Here is a 16,441-nt window from a genome sequence, read left to right as displayed (position 1 = left end):
TCTCAGAGAACAGCTAAGAGTAACTTTTCTAAAGCTAAAAATTCTGATTACAAAGTACAAAGCAATGCACTACTTGTTATGTGGTCAGTGGCACTAATCACATATCGGTCATTCTGCTTCACACTGTACATCAGTATCCTCTTCTTCTCACCTCCTTCAAGGAATCTCATCACACCCATTCCCTGCAATCTCTTTAGATGCCACTAAGACAGTGTTTACTTATTGAACAGCAAGGTTGGAAGAAAAAGCAAGTGTTCAATACCAGCATGTTGAAAAGCCTACTAAGGACAGTGGAAATCTTTCCATTGATTTTAGTAGACCTTGGATCAGGTTATATATAACTTCTGGCATCTGATTCATCAAGACAATCCTGACTGCACTAAAAGATTTACCAGTGACTTCAGCGATGTTACAATTTCACCCAGTTATAGGGTTTCATTGTTATCAATTTGGTAATCCAAATAAAATGCAGTTTTACATCTGCTTGGGATAAGAAGGATATGAAAGTTTCTATCAGACTGTTCCTACTTCCACCACACGCAAGGTTAAGCAGTAATTATTTCCTGTGAGAGCATATGCAGGAAGGGGAGAGAATGTATTTTCATTGTGGTTGTACATCTGTGTTATCATTGCCCTCCTCAATGCACTACAAGGGGCAGTATTCAAATGTAACAATGACCTACTGGCTTCTAATTATCTTGTCCTAAACCCTGATCAACCTGGTTATTCTTGCAATAGTGAATTTCTCTTCAGCAAAGCATTTCCCTTGCCAAAGTATATATATTTTTGGCAGCATCTGGCACTTTCCAGCCCTGGAATCTGATGCAGGCTTGTAAATTGTGCTAGGTCGGCAAGGTTTTCAGCCTCCAGAGCACTGAATTGGTGTAAAATAAGACATTATATTGTTTCCCATTCTTTTTCCATTTTTTTTTCCCCTCAAAAGTATCTAAACTCTGAAATTCCTGCTTCATATCCCAGTACAACACTCAAAACTACACCTCCTTCTCCTCACACATTGCAAATGACTTGGGAATCACTGTGTGAAGCATAATGGCTCTATCGTATTCTTAGCACATTAGATGGCCTCCAAAGCAGCTATTCCATAACAAGGGCAGAGAACAGCACTCCTGTATGTGAGAGGAAATTGTTACAAGTGCTGTACTTTGGAAATAAATTTAGGAGAAGAGAAGAATTTCATCCCAATTCTATACACAATGAAGGAAAAAAAAGTTTCTGAAGGGATATTTCTAGAAGAAAAAAAAAAAAATTTAACTATGTGACAGACTTAGTAAACATAGACATACAAATTACAAATTAACACATCTGGAATAAAGCTACACTTGTCTCACTGACTAGAGAAGTGAAATAGTTATTTTACTCTGCATTTGAAACATCAAGGAGTTATAATTTTTTTCAAAAGGTGAAATTTATAAATCTCACTTATTCAGGCAAAACACTCTGAAGTTATGACAGATTTCTCTTCTAGATCAATACTGAGTGTCCATGTTTCCCAGTCTTACTTGCCTAGGATTTCAGAGCAAAGAGCAAACATCATCTCTCTTTGGACTCAGTAGTTAATACAATCTAGTATTCCACAAAGCAGTAGCTGTAGTGCAATAGCACAATATTAACAAATGCATATGCTTTCATAAAGATTTTACTTGGGCATACTGATAAAGCTTATCCTCTACTCTCATGCATATTAAATTAGATTTCAGAGCTAGGGCATCCATTCATTGAGCATTTATAAATGCTAATATATGCTCATTTTGATGAATACAAACAAAAATCAGTCTAAGCATAATAATTTTTCTTGCATTAACAAAACATTGAAGGAAAATGGAAACTAAACATTAAATATTGTCACTTCAAATTCATGCAACTTATTTACATGAAAATCAGATTGCCTACTTTGCACATTTAAACCTTGAGGTATTTCTGGTAAGGGACTTTACAACAATCCCCAAGATTTGTTATTTGCTTGTTTGTTTATTTGCTTGTTTGTTTGTTTTAACACTTCATAGAAATATCAAAACCCAGGCATTTCCTGCTGATTGAACATTGACTCATAATTTTTCAAATACAGATGAGAAATTCCAGAGCACCCTCAAGAAGTATTACCGATATAACACTAATCCATTTGTTCAAGATTACAAGAAGATGAAAAGTGATATCAACAGTCTCTTATTTTGCATATACAGGCATTGATGATGCAAATATAGACAGAAATACTAGACTAACATACAGAATGTAGTCAAAGAGGCACAGAGATACATAATTAAACAGTACACTGTTCTTTAGAAAAATTTATCATTATATTTAATTGTTAAATTGGAAGTGAAAGAGATTAGCTTTTACTCCACCAGTTGCATAAATTCTGTGATTTAGGACAAATAATTTTTAATTTAATTCATTTTCCTTGAGTTCCATCTCCTAGAAGAAGCTCTGCATATATGCTAAGACCAGATCAATTAGCTTTATCTGTAGTCGATGAAAGACCATTTCTTTCAGAGGACAAGGATAAATTTAATTTTAAGCAAAGCATTCAATACAGGAATAATTCACTCTCCATACACACCTACCTGTTCACTTCACTATCTTAAACCAGATCCCTAATTTTCAGAGACCAGGGATGAGCAAGATGAATCTCAAACTCAGCACCCCTAGCCTTCTGTGCCACCATAAGGCGGACAGCACATGCAACTGAAAACCTCCCCAACCAGCAGTTCCCAGTCTGGATCTAGCACACAGGACGTGCTTGTTCAAGTACTGTGTTGTGATGCAGCACCACAAACTCTCAGCCTGTTGTTCAGGCCACAGGAAAATCCTGTCTGACTGACCTGCTGCCTTACAGGATGCTCCAATACATCCCAATACTGTAAGATGCTATCAATGCTTCCAAATTGTACCTTACCCCGATGTTTTGATGGAAACATTTGGGGTTTCTCACTACAAGACTATAGCACTCTAATAAGTCAATGGCCTTCCACCATACTTTAAAAGCTGCAGTTGCACCTGAAGATTGACTCTAATTCCAGATTAGGATTAAATCCGCTGTTTTTCAGATTTATGATGTATTTCTGAATTACAGTCTACATGGCACTCTCGAGTTCTACTGCTTGGTTAAAAGAGACACAAGAGCAAATACAAATAGTCACAAAGAAGTTCCAGGACACATAACCCCAGTTCTTTCCTAGAGTCTTAGAGTAGATAAACTTTGCATTTATCCTCGGCTAGTTCTCATGTAATTTCTAATTTTACTACTACAACAGTAGATTATGATTCTACCCAGAATGCCTAGATAACTTGACATTTAAAACTTTTGTAGTCCACCTACACCCAGTGCTTCTCACATTGAAACCACTGGTAGAGCAGAAGCAGTGGCAGCAACAGTAGGGTATTTTGGAGGGATGAGGAAGAACAGAGAACGTAAGTGTAAACAAGTCCTGCTGCATTGCTCCACTGACTTCCCATCATTTAAAGGGAAGTGCTGTTAGTGCAGAAGCCAGCTGTTTAACTATTGGAATCCTATACCTTGGCCTGCTTTCAGAGCACTTCAGAACAGTGTGACTAGACTTTGTAGCTGCTTGTCGCACACCGAAAGAAACATGCTCAGATTTGATAAAGTAGATTAAATAAGAGCCAAATATTCTATTAAGTAAACTTTGACCTACATGATATGAAATTCTTTTGAGCTAGCAACTGACAAAAAAGGAAAGAAACCTCCAAGGAAATCAGTGTATATCAGCAAAAAGGAACACCTAGGACTGTTGCATGTCCACAGGCAGCACTTTGATGGTTGAGTAAATAAAAGGAACTTCTGATAACAGCAGGAAGGCAGCACTCAAATTATGTCAGAAAGATGAGAAAGAATTATCTGTGTCCCCAGTATAGTGACACAGAAGGTGTAGTCCATACTGAAGGCAATAATATTTTTTTTTAAATTAAGAAGGAGAAATTATATTAAAAATGCAGAACCAGCAGCCATTTATTTACCAATATGGATTTTTGTCCAGAAATTAACTTAAGTGCTTAGTTATATCAGTTCCTATGTAGGAAAGCACTCAGGCATGTGCTCACTGTTTAATATGCAATTTAGTCCAACACACCACAGAGGAGCTTGAACATTTGCCTAGATCTAAGTGCATACTTTGGTAACTTGATGAACTGGGACCATCTGATCCTGCAGTCCTGCCAGAACAGATGGGCCAAATAGTGATTAACATCTGTAGAAGTGGTGCTATCTCCTTGTAATTCTTTATCTCATCTTTCTCTGTGATAGCATATTTGTACACTGCAGCACTTCAGAGGTCAGAAGCAACTTAAAATCCATTGCTTTAAAATTACTTTAGTCATCAGATACTTCTCAATCACGACTGTGGATCATGATTACTGAAAAGGAATATTTTTTCCTGTTAATTTGCTCTCTCTGTTGTACAGCACTTTAGGCAATATCATTTTCTACATCACACAAATCTTAAGTATACTTGATTGCTTAGCTCTTTCAAAAGCCTTGGGAAAACATTTCTTGAAAAAAAAATTCTGACTTCTCAATACTAATGTTATTTTTATATAAAGGATGAGCATTTACTATGCCATGTAATGCACGAATATTTAGGCCTACAAATAAGTTAATGTCACACTTCATAGCTGATACCATTACTGATGTGATAGAGATTCCATTCCCATCTTGTTACATGTACCATACAGGCCTTTTGAAGAGCTATTAGACATTATGTAATCCTTCATAAAATTATTATTTTGTCAGAAAGAAAAATAAAACATAGATGTCTTTTGTCTGGCTACACTAAAAATGATTTTGGAGTACTCTGAGATTTTCACCAGAAAGATTCCAGGATTCAGGATTTGTATTAACTATTTATGCACATGATAGTGAGGAAGAATGTTGCTACTGATGACTAAATAAAGCAGGCAGCAGACATAGGTTAGTAAAGGTATTTTATCAACTTTATAAATGGTTAAATTTGGACACTGTAGGGTAAAATAACTCGAACAGAAGCTTTTAGGGTATGCTTGCTTATGAAAAATTGACAGATTGGTAAAAGAAAGGGAAGCTTAACTCATCAAGTCTTGTACCTATAGTTTGGATGCATCTTTTAGGAAGGGTTACACCTGCATATCCAGGAACACAATTTGCCTTTCAGTGCTTTAAATGGTAGCGAGACAAAATGTGGCACAGCTGTGGGTATACTGCAAAGTAATGACACTCCACACTTTATCATGGGGGCTAAATTTTAAAAGTTTAGGCTAAAGCAACCAGATTAACAGATTTCAGGAAAAATCTCCAGGGAAAAGCTTGTATTTCAGATTATAACTTAGTGAGATAAAATAGTCTGGGAGAAAAAAAAACCAAGCCAACTCCACATCTTAGTATTTAGAATACTTTTCAGTGATACACATAAAACAACACACAGAGACAAATCAAAATATTACTGTAATCTACTCCTGGCTTGCTGTTCTGTTTAGTCTTATGAAACAAATAATTTAGCAGGCAGTGCACAATGTAGAGGCCTCCAGTGGATTGCAATATACTAAGTAAGCATGTTTTTCTTTTTGTTTAATTTATAGTCCCTGGGGGGGGGGAAAGACGACATTTTAAAAACCTGCTTTCTGGGTTTACAAAGCTCATAGGGAGAGTTAGTTCTTAGCTGGCTGAATTGCTGGCTAAAATGTGAGATGTACTGTACCACTAGAGGTCTTTTCATTTACTGATGTTCTAAGGCCTCAAGGGCTCTTCATCAGTGGATACATATTTTAATCACAGGGAACAGTAAAATGTAATGCTGTCTTTTCAAATTGACCACTGCAGGAAAAACATATGGATATCAATCTAGACTTTGCTGTATAAGCATTGGGGGCATTAATTTTCTAAAGAGAAACTGAATATTCCTCTTTTTTTGATATCCTTATCCTTTATCTAACTTGAGTAATTCTTAAAACATAAACTCCTGCCAAACTCTGTGAATAACAGATTTTTGGTCTCAGTGATACAACTGAGAAGGAGAAAAAAAAATGCAAGAAAAGAAATTGGTAGAGATGACTGAATTGAGTTACTTCATTTTTTGGCTCTTGGCACACTTGTCTTTTTTTTCCATATTTTTCAGTTCTTAACCAACGTGGATCATTCTGTAAATGGAAACATTTAATGCTGAAATTGTCAAAACAAAACACTTAATCTTTTCAGAATTTTACTGTCTGAAATCAAATTCTACCAGAATTTTAAAGTAGATATATTAAGTAAGCAACTACTTATTTTTTGTGAATTTACCATTCCTTCATTTCTTGTTAGTCATAACAGGGCAACTGCACATCTGACTGGGTTGTGTACAAAAAATCCCAGGAAATAATGGGCCTTTAATCTCTGCGTAGGATAGCAGAGAATTCAGCAGTTACTAAGGAAATCATAAACCACGGGGGAAAAAGACAAAAATGTAAGTGTGTAAGAGCTGTATGAATGAAAATGTTGGCCTCTACTGGAGCTGAGTGAAAAATGCAAAATATTTGCCAGTTAAGTAGTAGCCACAGATGGCTGGTGCAAATGCAAAGCACAGGAAAGCCATGCTGTGTCAGTCCCATTTCTTATCTTCTGCAAATCTATGGAATATAAAAATCTTCTGCTTTTATCTCTTCCATCAACCTTCATATTTCATTGGTTACTTTGTTATCTTGATTCCTGCTTCCCACTTTTGAGCTTGCAGAACTTACAGCCTGTGCAGTGGTACACAGTATTTATTTCCCCTTTGGAGCACACTCTGACTTCACACAGTACCTCGGTGTAGCCTTTTTTCTTAGGAAATACTTATCTACAACACAGTCATGATCTATGGTCTTTACACACTAGCTACCTCAGGTGCCTCAACAATCAGTTTTCATACAAAAGCTAAATGACAAACTTCCTTTGTAAGGTTTCTGAATGTCAGATTTCAGCTTCCTCCCTCTCCATTTTCGAGGCTCAGGCAGTTCAAGAAAATACTTTAATAATACTTTTCTAAGAAGGCATAGATTTGCTCAAATGCTTAAATAGCAACCACCCAGAGGCAGAGATCAAAGCTGTCCATTTCCAGGAATATCTTTCAAAGGTGTATCTGAGAACAGGGTCTTAGAATAGATACACACAGGCAGGCTCTACAACGGTCAGTGGTGATTCGCTTAACATAATACAGCTTCATAATATGACCTGAGATCTTTGCATTTTCTTTCTAACATAAAACCTTTCCCTTTGTGTTTTGAATAGGTAAGCCCACAGGGTATGGATCCAGCAGCAGACGCTTACACCACAAGGGAATAGTGGATGAATGCTGCTTCCAGAGTTGTGACCTAAGGAGGCTGGAGATGTATTGTGCTCCAATAAAGCCACCTAAATCCGCACGGTCCGTACGTGCTCAGCGCCACACCGACATGCCAAAAGCACAAAAGGTAGGCCAGGCTGGGAAAAATTCACAGCGGCCAACAAACAACCAAACCAAACCAACAAAAACAAAACCCAACCAAAAAACCCCAACGTATTTTAGGGGAGGAAAATTCTATCAAGGCTGGCAACATAGAAAACTATTGATGTTTTCTGCCTACTAGATCTAGTGGAACTTTGGAAATTAGTTTCTAAGGTGGAAAATAAGTAGGAAGTGGTATGTTCCGTTTCATTTCTTAGAACACTGAATAAAACATGGAATTGCTAAGCTAGTAGTTACGAGGTTTTATCCCTTCACAGGGTAGTAAGTGACAAGTACCCGCATCATCCAATCATAAGTATCACCTAAGACTTCTTTCAAAAGAGAAACTAAACACTGAATGATTAACAACTCATTTATCCAGAATCTCTTCACTCATCCTCCACTTTTAGGGAGAGGTAGAGTGAGTGCTCAAAAGGGAAATCAGCCATTCTGCTATTCATTTTACACTTAAATGAGCAAATCTTTTTTTCCTTCATTATGTTTGCCTTTTTTTTTATTTATCAAAACTAAATTAAATGGATAGTCGCTGCAATCATTGCATACTCCATTTTTACTATTTGAAGTTTAATATGTAGGTTCTCCAAGCACTTCCAACGTTGATTGGTATTATTTACATAGTTGCAGAGTTCTGAGTATCCAGATTTTTGCTCCTCTGATACCAGATATACTGTACATATATGTATCAACAGAGCCTATAGTTCAGAAAACCCATCTTAGACTAGGCTACAATTAAGCTCATGTCCAACTGTCCCTCTTGTTTGAGGTCTGAACATCTGTTTTACATATTATCTGTCTTCTGCTGTAAGTCTCCTGTGATTTATTTTATTGCTGTTGACCCTGTCTGTCCTATACATATTGGCACCACTCCTGCAGTTATCTGAAAATTTTTGCTTACAAGACCTGGAACCTAAGATTTCATAGGAAGTCAGGAAACCAGTGCCGTATATTAAAATCCTTAATATCAACTTTATGAAAAGAACTATTGTAATCATTCCAGCATCCATTCTTTACCGTAAGTCAATCCACAGAATGGAATCCTTTCCCCTCTTCCTCAAGAGTTTTCCAAAAATCAGTGTCTGCATGATCCTTCCTGGGAAGTACCGCCTCGGCCCTTTAGCTCAAAGGGCACACAGGGCAGCAAGTGAAGACTTCTTCAGGTAGAGCTCAACTGTAGGCAAGAAACTCTTGTTAAACCTTAGGTTTATTCCTATCTGGGCACACATAAACCTAAGGCTTGCTGGAAAACAAGAAAAGAGCTTGGCCAGGAATCTGTGTGCTCCTTCCCATGCTTGTTGCTAAGGCAATGGATAAAACATTCGAGTAAAGGAGACAAGATACCTGCCAGGTCTTTGATGGATCTCCACATCACTCTCCTTGGAGGACTAAGGAATGATGTCATCTTTAGGCAGCCGTCCTTTTCCCAGTTCTAAACATAGGCAGGAGAGCACTGTTTTTTACAGACAGGAAAGACCTTGTATCTTTCTGCAGCATCAGGGGAGGTAGCACTCAGGAGGGGTACTGGAAAAAAGATAAAATAGATGGAGTATGTAATTGAGTAATTGAGAGAGCCTAGCTGCTGAAGAAATCATCCCAGAAATTAAAAAGGGGAAGAATCAGGAGGTGAAAGGGGCAGTAAAGGGACAATGAAGAGCACTAGGGAAAAAAAAAAAAAAAAAAAAAAAGAGGACGACTTAGATCAAGAGGTTGGGAAGATATAAAATATTGTAAAATTGAAGGGACCAATGTGCATCACAAATAAAGGATGGAATTTTGAGAAAATGAAATTAGAGAAATTATTATGAAAGAAAAAAACACCTTCAAAGAAACTGTACGCAAAAAGGAGCATGTTGAACAAAAGAAACCATAAATTCTTCTCGATAGGAGCTTGGCAATAAAATAACAAATCTGATGGGAAATACAAACAAATTTTCTTTTTTATCTGCAGATGGAGAAAATTAGAATGAGGAAACAAAAAGAGAGAAGGGGTAGGAGAAATTATTATTCAGATATATGATAGATAAAAGGAAAATACTGTGGAGGGAACAGAAGGTGAATTCATTAGGAAAAACTGGTACATATTCTCATTTAATTTCTTTTCTCTTTCCTTTTGCAGTCAGTTGTACATGCCACCATTAAGGAAGGCAACTGTGTTCAAACTTTTTTGGACAGACTCTCCCAAAATAAATGTATTTAGCTAGTTCATACTGTTGATATGCCCCTGATTTTAGCTAAAAAAATAGATATGCTTAATTTAAATAAATTCAGTTAAACAATTTGTTTCTCTCTCAATATCATATGTTATATATGAGACCTATATCTTATTCATAGAAAATGAATATATATATGACCTCTTCAAAATTTTCTTATTTGGCTCTAAGATGTAAGGTAGGATATATAGGTACAATATATAAGATGTTGTACAGTTCCTCTCAGATTTCATAGAGAATCAGCTTCTTATTCATTTCATACATCTGATAGAGCCTTTGTTTAGTATCTCCCTGTAACCTTTTTAAATTTTAAATTACACATCCAGTATTTGGGGTTTTGTTTGTTTTTAGAGAGTTTCTAGTGCTTAAGTGGTCTATTTCCTCAGTTCCTTGGGCAGATTGTTCCTGCTAGGCACAATTTGGTAGATCTTAGTCCAAAGGAGTAGGGATCTTCTCTTCTTTACTGTTTCAGTATTTCTGCTGGAAAGCAAAGCAATAGTTTCTCCTAGTTTTAGACTATATTTAGAGTTTTAAAGTGCAAAACAAGAGCAAAAAGGGGAGTTAAAGTCTTGTCTTCATTGTCACGGTACCATCTAGCTTTTCTTTCATTTGTTTCTTCCTCTTCTCAAAAATGCTAAAAGTTTAGTCAATTACCCTGAAGTGAACTAAACTTAAACAGCAATTTGGAAAACTACTGAGTAGCACCTTTGAAAAGCACTGCCCTACCAAAGGAAACAACTGAGCAATTTCCACAACTGTACACATGAGAGAAGACTGTGACCTTTTCAAATGAAGCAGTGTCACAGAAATAATGTCAAAATTCTTATCGGTTTTCAAGGTACCTTGAAAATTACTACTGAATGTGAAGGCTGGTAAGGCTGATTTTAAAATCCAGTAAAAAAAGAATCATACAACCATTTAGGCTGAAAAAGAACTCCGAGAATATTGAGTTCAGCCATTAACTCAGCGCTGCCAAGTCCACTACTAAACCCTGTCCATAACTGCCACATCTACATATATTTTACATAACTCCAAGGGTAAGGACTCCACAGCTTCCTTAGGCAGCCTGTTTCAGCGCTTGGCAATGTTTTCTGTGAAAAAAGTTTTCCTGCCATCCAATCTAAACTTGCTCATGAACATAGTGCCATCCCCTTGCAACCTGAGCAAAATGGCAAAAGAGGTGCATATCTAGCTATAATTTTGATCTTCCTCAGATTTTCAGTCCTTATTCTTCTTTAGGCCTCATATGTGAAAAATACGCATAAATACATATACCAACAAAGTATGATTAGGAAGTGGATTCTCTCAAAAATACTTTCCAGATTTTTCTAATTTTCAAAATTTAAATAACACTGAGTGGGACTAAGAGAGAAAGGGAAAAGATATCAGTATTTTTAGTTTAAGAAAATGCCATTAAGAAAACAGAAAAAGTATTGCATTATTTCTCATTAATTTTTCTAAGACTTTTGTAATTGGCTCAGTATCAACTCACAGATACATTTACAGGCCAAAATATGCACTATGGCACCACTCTTAATTTCTCTTGAAGCCCTGCCACATTACCAAGCCAATGAATAAACTTTTAGGTGTAACAGATAGAAGGACTTGGCCTTTTCAGAGAATTTTCTCCCACTGCTTACTTTGCAGCCCTGTTTTTATGTTAGTGATCACACTGCCCACAGAACTAGAAAGCTTTCAAAGAGACCCCAGAGAGTTCATAGCAAAGGTATCATGCCTGTTACTACAAACATTAGAATTTCCATTTATTACCAGTAAATTAAGGGAACTTTTAATGCCAATACGAGGTTTGAATGTCTGCCCTAACAGGATGAGAATGCTGCTGCATGCTTCCCAATGCCTTTCCAGCTCAGCCAAATGACCATTACCATCACCAAGGCAGTTGTTATCCTATTGTTAATGATGCCTTATCTCCATAGATCCATGCTGAAGGTGATGGGCTACAAGTCTGCTTCCCTCTTCTTGAGCTGACATTTTGCATCTCTCATCTTAAAATTATGATTGTCTTTGTCTGGGTCTGAATATCAGCTCAGAGCAATTTTATTTCTAGTTACCTTCTTCTCAAAGACTTAAGAAATAAACCAAACTTTTCTATACAAGTACAAATGCAGGTCTGAGGACCTAATTCAGGCACTCACACCTGGTTTTTGGTTTTAGGGTTTTTTCTCCCAGTGGTCTCAGCAATGCATACTTGAAAAAAATGTGTTATGGGGGTCAAAGCATTTTCTGGCATGCATGCTACTACCAGTACACTTACTGGTAGTTATTCATCAAAATGCTGATTCTGGAGAAGGAAGTGTTCTAAAAGCAACCTGCCATCTTCTCTCAATTTCAAAGCTAGTCTGTAGCATGACAGCTCTTTTTCCACCTTCATGTCAGTATTAAAAGCTGTAAGCCAAACCATCCTGCATCTTAGTATCTGCTTTATTTGGGTGATAAATCCTTTTTAAAGTCAGCCAACAGCAGTAGTGGAGAGAATTTATATTTTGATTTGGGAAACACACAGTTAATTTTCAATCTAAATATACTTTGAAAGTCACTGCAATGCAAAATGTCTGTTGTTTCATTATAAGGCTCTCACTGTCCATTTTATGGATCAAGAGTTTGTAGTCCTTAAGAATATATGACTTTTGGCAGATGAAATGTAGCATATAGCTTTTCCTATATGCTGGTAAACTCTCTTCAAGGAAGAGCACCTAGGGTCAGCACTGAAGAGAATATTTTGTTTTGTTGCTGTGTAGAAAGAAAAAACTGGGCAGATGAGTAAAGAAATTCCTGTTTTCTTAGCTCACTGTAACCAATATAAGCATTTGTAGAATAAGGCAGGATCCTTAGTGTTGGCAGACTCCTGTGAAATGCTGCAATGATGATTTTAATGAAAATCGGTGACAGTTTAGGGGGTTTACCCAGGATGAGCTCCTCAGGGTGAAAACCAAGGTATAACTTAGGAAGAAGTAAAGACAGCAGAGGTAGTTTTGGAAAAGCTGGAAGAGAAACAGGCGATGAAAAGCAAAATACATATTTTAATTTAAGGATAAGCAGAATTCTGTTGACATTTCTGATTCTGTATTTGATTGATGCTATACTACAGCAATATTAGCAAAACTGAAGGAGGAGAAGCCAGTATCCTTCTGAACTGTTCACAGGAATAGTGACTAGATGTTTAATCTAGTCTATAATGGCAGATTCCTAACAAAAACTTTTCTTCATTATGACTATTTTGCTGTTGACAACTTTGGCTTGTCAATGATGATAAATCCTAGTTTGGCTCAATGTTTTATACTTGGTGGTGGTATAATTAGTTTAACAATTACGAGTACTGCCTAATTTTTGTTGTATATACTTAGAATAGTTACTCCACTCATATACATCAGAAACCAGTTCAAATCCAGTGAAAATTAATAAGCTCTATGTGAGCTATAGTTTTGTGATCCTTTGAAAGCTTCTGATTTATTTTATATTTAATAGATACTGAAGGGAAATTGAAAGGTTTTATATAGAATAGTATTTTCTATGGGAAATCACTAAAAACCCCCAGAAAACTAATGCATCAAACTAGCTTCCATTTTATTTCTCTACATTAGAAAAGCAAGAAAATGTTACTACTTTTAAATTTTAGGGCTTAAATAACAACTAGTGCAGTGGTAGAGCTGTATACACATGGCTTCATCTGTCACAGAGATTTTCTTTTTTATTATTTTTGGCTTTTCTTGAAAAAAACCCTTATAATTTCACTTAACTAAGAATTTGACTTCCAATAAGGATTATAAATATGGAGGATTATAAATACAATTCTGCCTTTAGTCTGATACAGAATATGCAAAGTCTTGGGCCTGGCTAATATTTACTAGTGCGATAAACAAGGAACTGAAATGTATATACCACCCCCATCACTGCTGCTGAAGACTGGCCTGTGCATGGAATGACAGGGAACTGAGGGCATTATTCATTCCAAAGTTCTCTTGATTTGCCTAGCATATCACCTTGTCTGCTTTGAGAAAAAAAATTATATGGCTGCAGCTCCTACAGAGAACCCACAATTTTTTTCCTCCTCAAGGCCTTATCCAACAAAATCCAACACATCCAATATGCCATTTATGCAATACATAGTTAGCAGAGCCATTTTGAAAACACCTGGTACCAAAGCCCAAGAGATTCCACAAATCCTGCAGTTACAACTCTAAACTTCCCTGGCCCCTATACATCCTGCTTTTGTAAATGTCTTTGGGAAAGAAAGGAAATCTTTGGTACCTACCGTATCCTTAAGCCCATCTAGGTTCCAGTGTGCAGATGTCTCCTCTGCCAAGATCAAGAACGACAACAGTTGAAGTGTTTACATCTAGGAGAACAGTGAACTTCGGATACAGAAGTTCTGCATAGTTAACTTCTCTGTAGATAACAGAATTACTGATTAAAATACAATTGTCTAACAGTTCCAGCACTCTGGACAACTGTTTTCCCACTCTTATAAGTTTTGTGAGCATATAACCTATTTAAACCTATCTGTAATAAATTTTTCTTTCTAAACTTTCAGGAAGTGCATTTGAAGAATACAAGTAGAGGGAACACAGGAAACAGAAACTACAGAATGTAAGAACATGCCATCCACAAGAATGAAGGATGAATGTGCCATCTGCAGGATACTTTGCTGTAAATAAATTATTTGTTAAACATTGGAAGACTTAAAAAAAACCTTTGTTTTAAAAAGCTTGATGCAATTTCAACCAATGGGCATTCTCCCAGTGAACAACACAACTAAACATTCCAATATTAAGTCTTTAGAGAACAGAACATTTTAAGCAGCCCAGAGATAAAAAAATCTGTGGTTGATATATGCTGTTTGTTAACCTATTTTAAATGTCCTGCGCAAAAACTCTTAAAGTCCTGTGCCCCTCAAAAGCCTACAAATTTATGGGCCTTTGATGGATCCAATTGCACTAAATTAACCTATGAACACTGGCTGCTGGAGTCATTCATCAGCCTTGTCTAAGTGGTGGTTTTTTTATTTGCACTTCTTTACAAGCAACAGGCTGTTTGTTTTACAGTGTCTGAAAACATTGTTTGTCTACCCCTTCATATTTGCACAGTTTGACATTCCCAGTAACAGCAGCAGTAAGGTAACATATACAGTTTTAAACATCCATTAATTCCACCTGTGGCATTTCGACAAAATATGGGTTATAGATGCATTTGTTTTAAGACAGTTTTATTCTTCCTTCTCTTGCAAACATGCATATTTTTTTTGCAATTTGTGAGACAAAAGATTTTTAAAAGCAGTTAAAGCATACATAGGCTCTCGAACCAGTAATGATTCTTCCAGGTAATTATTTTGCAACAGTATAGGTAACTTCTTTCTTCCTCCATATAATGCCGTATGTAAAATTTAGCATATCAATAATACACATATATCAAACAGTATGTAAAAATCTGTTTTATAGTACAACGGTGCTATTTTATAGTTTGTTACATGAAAGGGTCTGGCCAAACAGTAATAGGTAAAAGCAAATATGGAAAGACCAAGCCAAAGATTAAATAACAAAATACTTTCAAAAATATTCAGCTTAAATCAACTAAAATGGCTTCAGATTTCAACATAAAAATAACTTTACCATCTTCAAAAGAAAATTCACATACTTGTTTCCTTTTAGATATTTGAAGGGTGGTGTTTAGACATCTGATTATGTGGTACACAAACTCATAGATATCTAGGGCCAGTGAAGACAATCTGAAAAACAGCCCTCAAGTGGCTTCAAAGGGTAGTCCACCAGGACTGAAATCCTCCCGAAATATCAGCATTCTCTTCAATCATAAAGGGGTGCTCAATTCCCCTCCATTTCAATTCTTCCCACAATCAGATGTAGCTTACCTGACTGTTAGTTGGGCTGCTGCATCTCTCTGTAAATCAGAAAAGCTAACCTAATCACCAAGTTACTAGTGTAGAATAAGTCCTTGAGGAGAGATTAGCTTCCTTATTCCCTTACTTACAGCTGCCATTCATGTGTTCTTGTGGGAGACAGAGATTCCCAGATAACCTCTGCTACACAACTTTGACAGGCCCTGCACTGGTTCTACCTTGAATGGCACTGTGTCCTCTGCTGAATTTTTGTAAATCAGCTCAGTGTATGTTGGCCATGCAGCAAAGGGGGATAAGCAGCCAGCAGTGTCCCAAGGTGAGCATTAAACTTGTCTGTGAGAGAAGGGAAGGCAAAGGAGAATGCACTGTTCCACCCCGTCCAAGAACTCCAACATCATCCCATTCAAATTTTTGCCCTCACTATTCTGCATGGGGTAGGCTCAGGCAAGGCATGAAGCACATCTTGGTCAGCTCCAAAGGGGGATTGGAGAATAGTGTATGAAGGGAGCAGTTAGGGAGGTGGTAGATTAGATATATAAAGAAAGTATCTCCTTTTAAGAGCAGCTCAAATCTGCCTTACTTTCTACTGCAACCAAGGGAGTCGATAACTATTGGCTTAAACACAAGAGAAAGTTCTCTCCAGACTGCCTATGTACAGCTCCTCAATAGTCCCTTGTGAAATAAGAAGGAAAGGTCATAAAAGTCTAACAAATTATTGTAGTTCCTTTCTTATTCCCATAGAAAATTTGCGGTTTGTATTTTTAACAAGTGCAATGTATTCCTATGCAACTCTTTAAACCCTCTGCTTTCTGTGAGATGGATGTCTATATGCACGATAAGCTGCCATAGCAATGTAAAAGTAGAACAGTAAATGAATAAAAAGAATATGT

At 36.7% G+C, this 16,441-nt stretch overlaps 1 protein-coding gene across 1 annotated transcript in view; it reads left to right on the top strand.

Annotated features, from left to right (window-relative positions):
* IGF1 (insulin like growth factor 1) overlaps positions 1–14,291 on the top strand; it is a gene marked incomplete at both ends in the record, with an annotated part of 46,489 nt that extends 32,198 nt beyond the window's left edge. Inside the window, 2 exons of the mRNA XM_082280487.1 lie at positions 7,256–7,437; positions 14,232–14,291. Of these exons, the coding sequence (XP_082136613.1) occupies positions 7,256–7,437; positions 14,232–14,291 (242 nt within the window). The remainder of the gene's footprint in view (positions 1–7,255; positions 7,438–14,231) is intronic.
* Positions 14,292–16,441: the final 2,150 nt, after the last annotated feature.

The sequence above is a fragment of the Coloeus monedula genome, assembly GCF_965178545.1.
Source record: "Coloeus monedula genome assembly, chromosome: 4".
Taxonomy (NCBI): Eukaryota; Metazoa; Chordata; class Aves; order Passeriformes; family Corvidae; genus Coloeus; species Coloeus monedula.
This window is presented reverse-complemented; position numbering and strand designations above follow the sequence as displayed.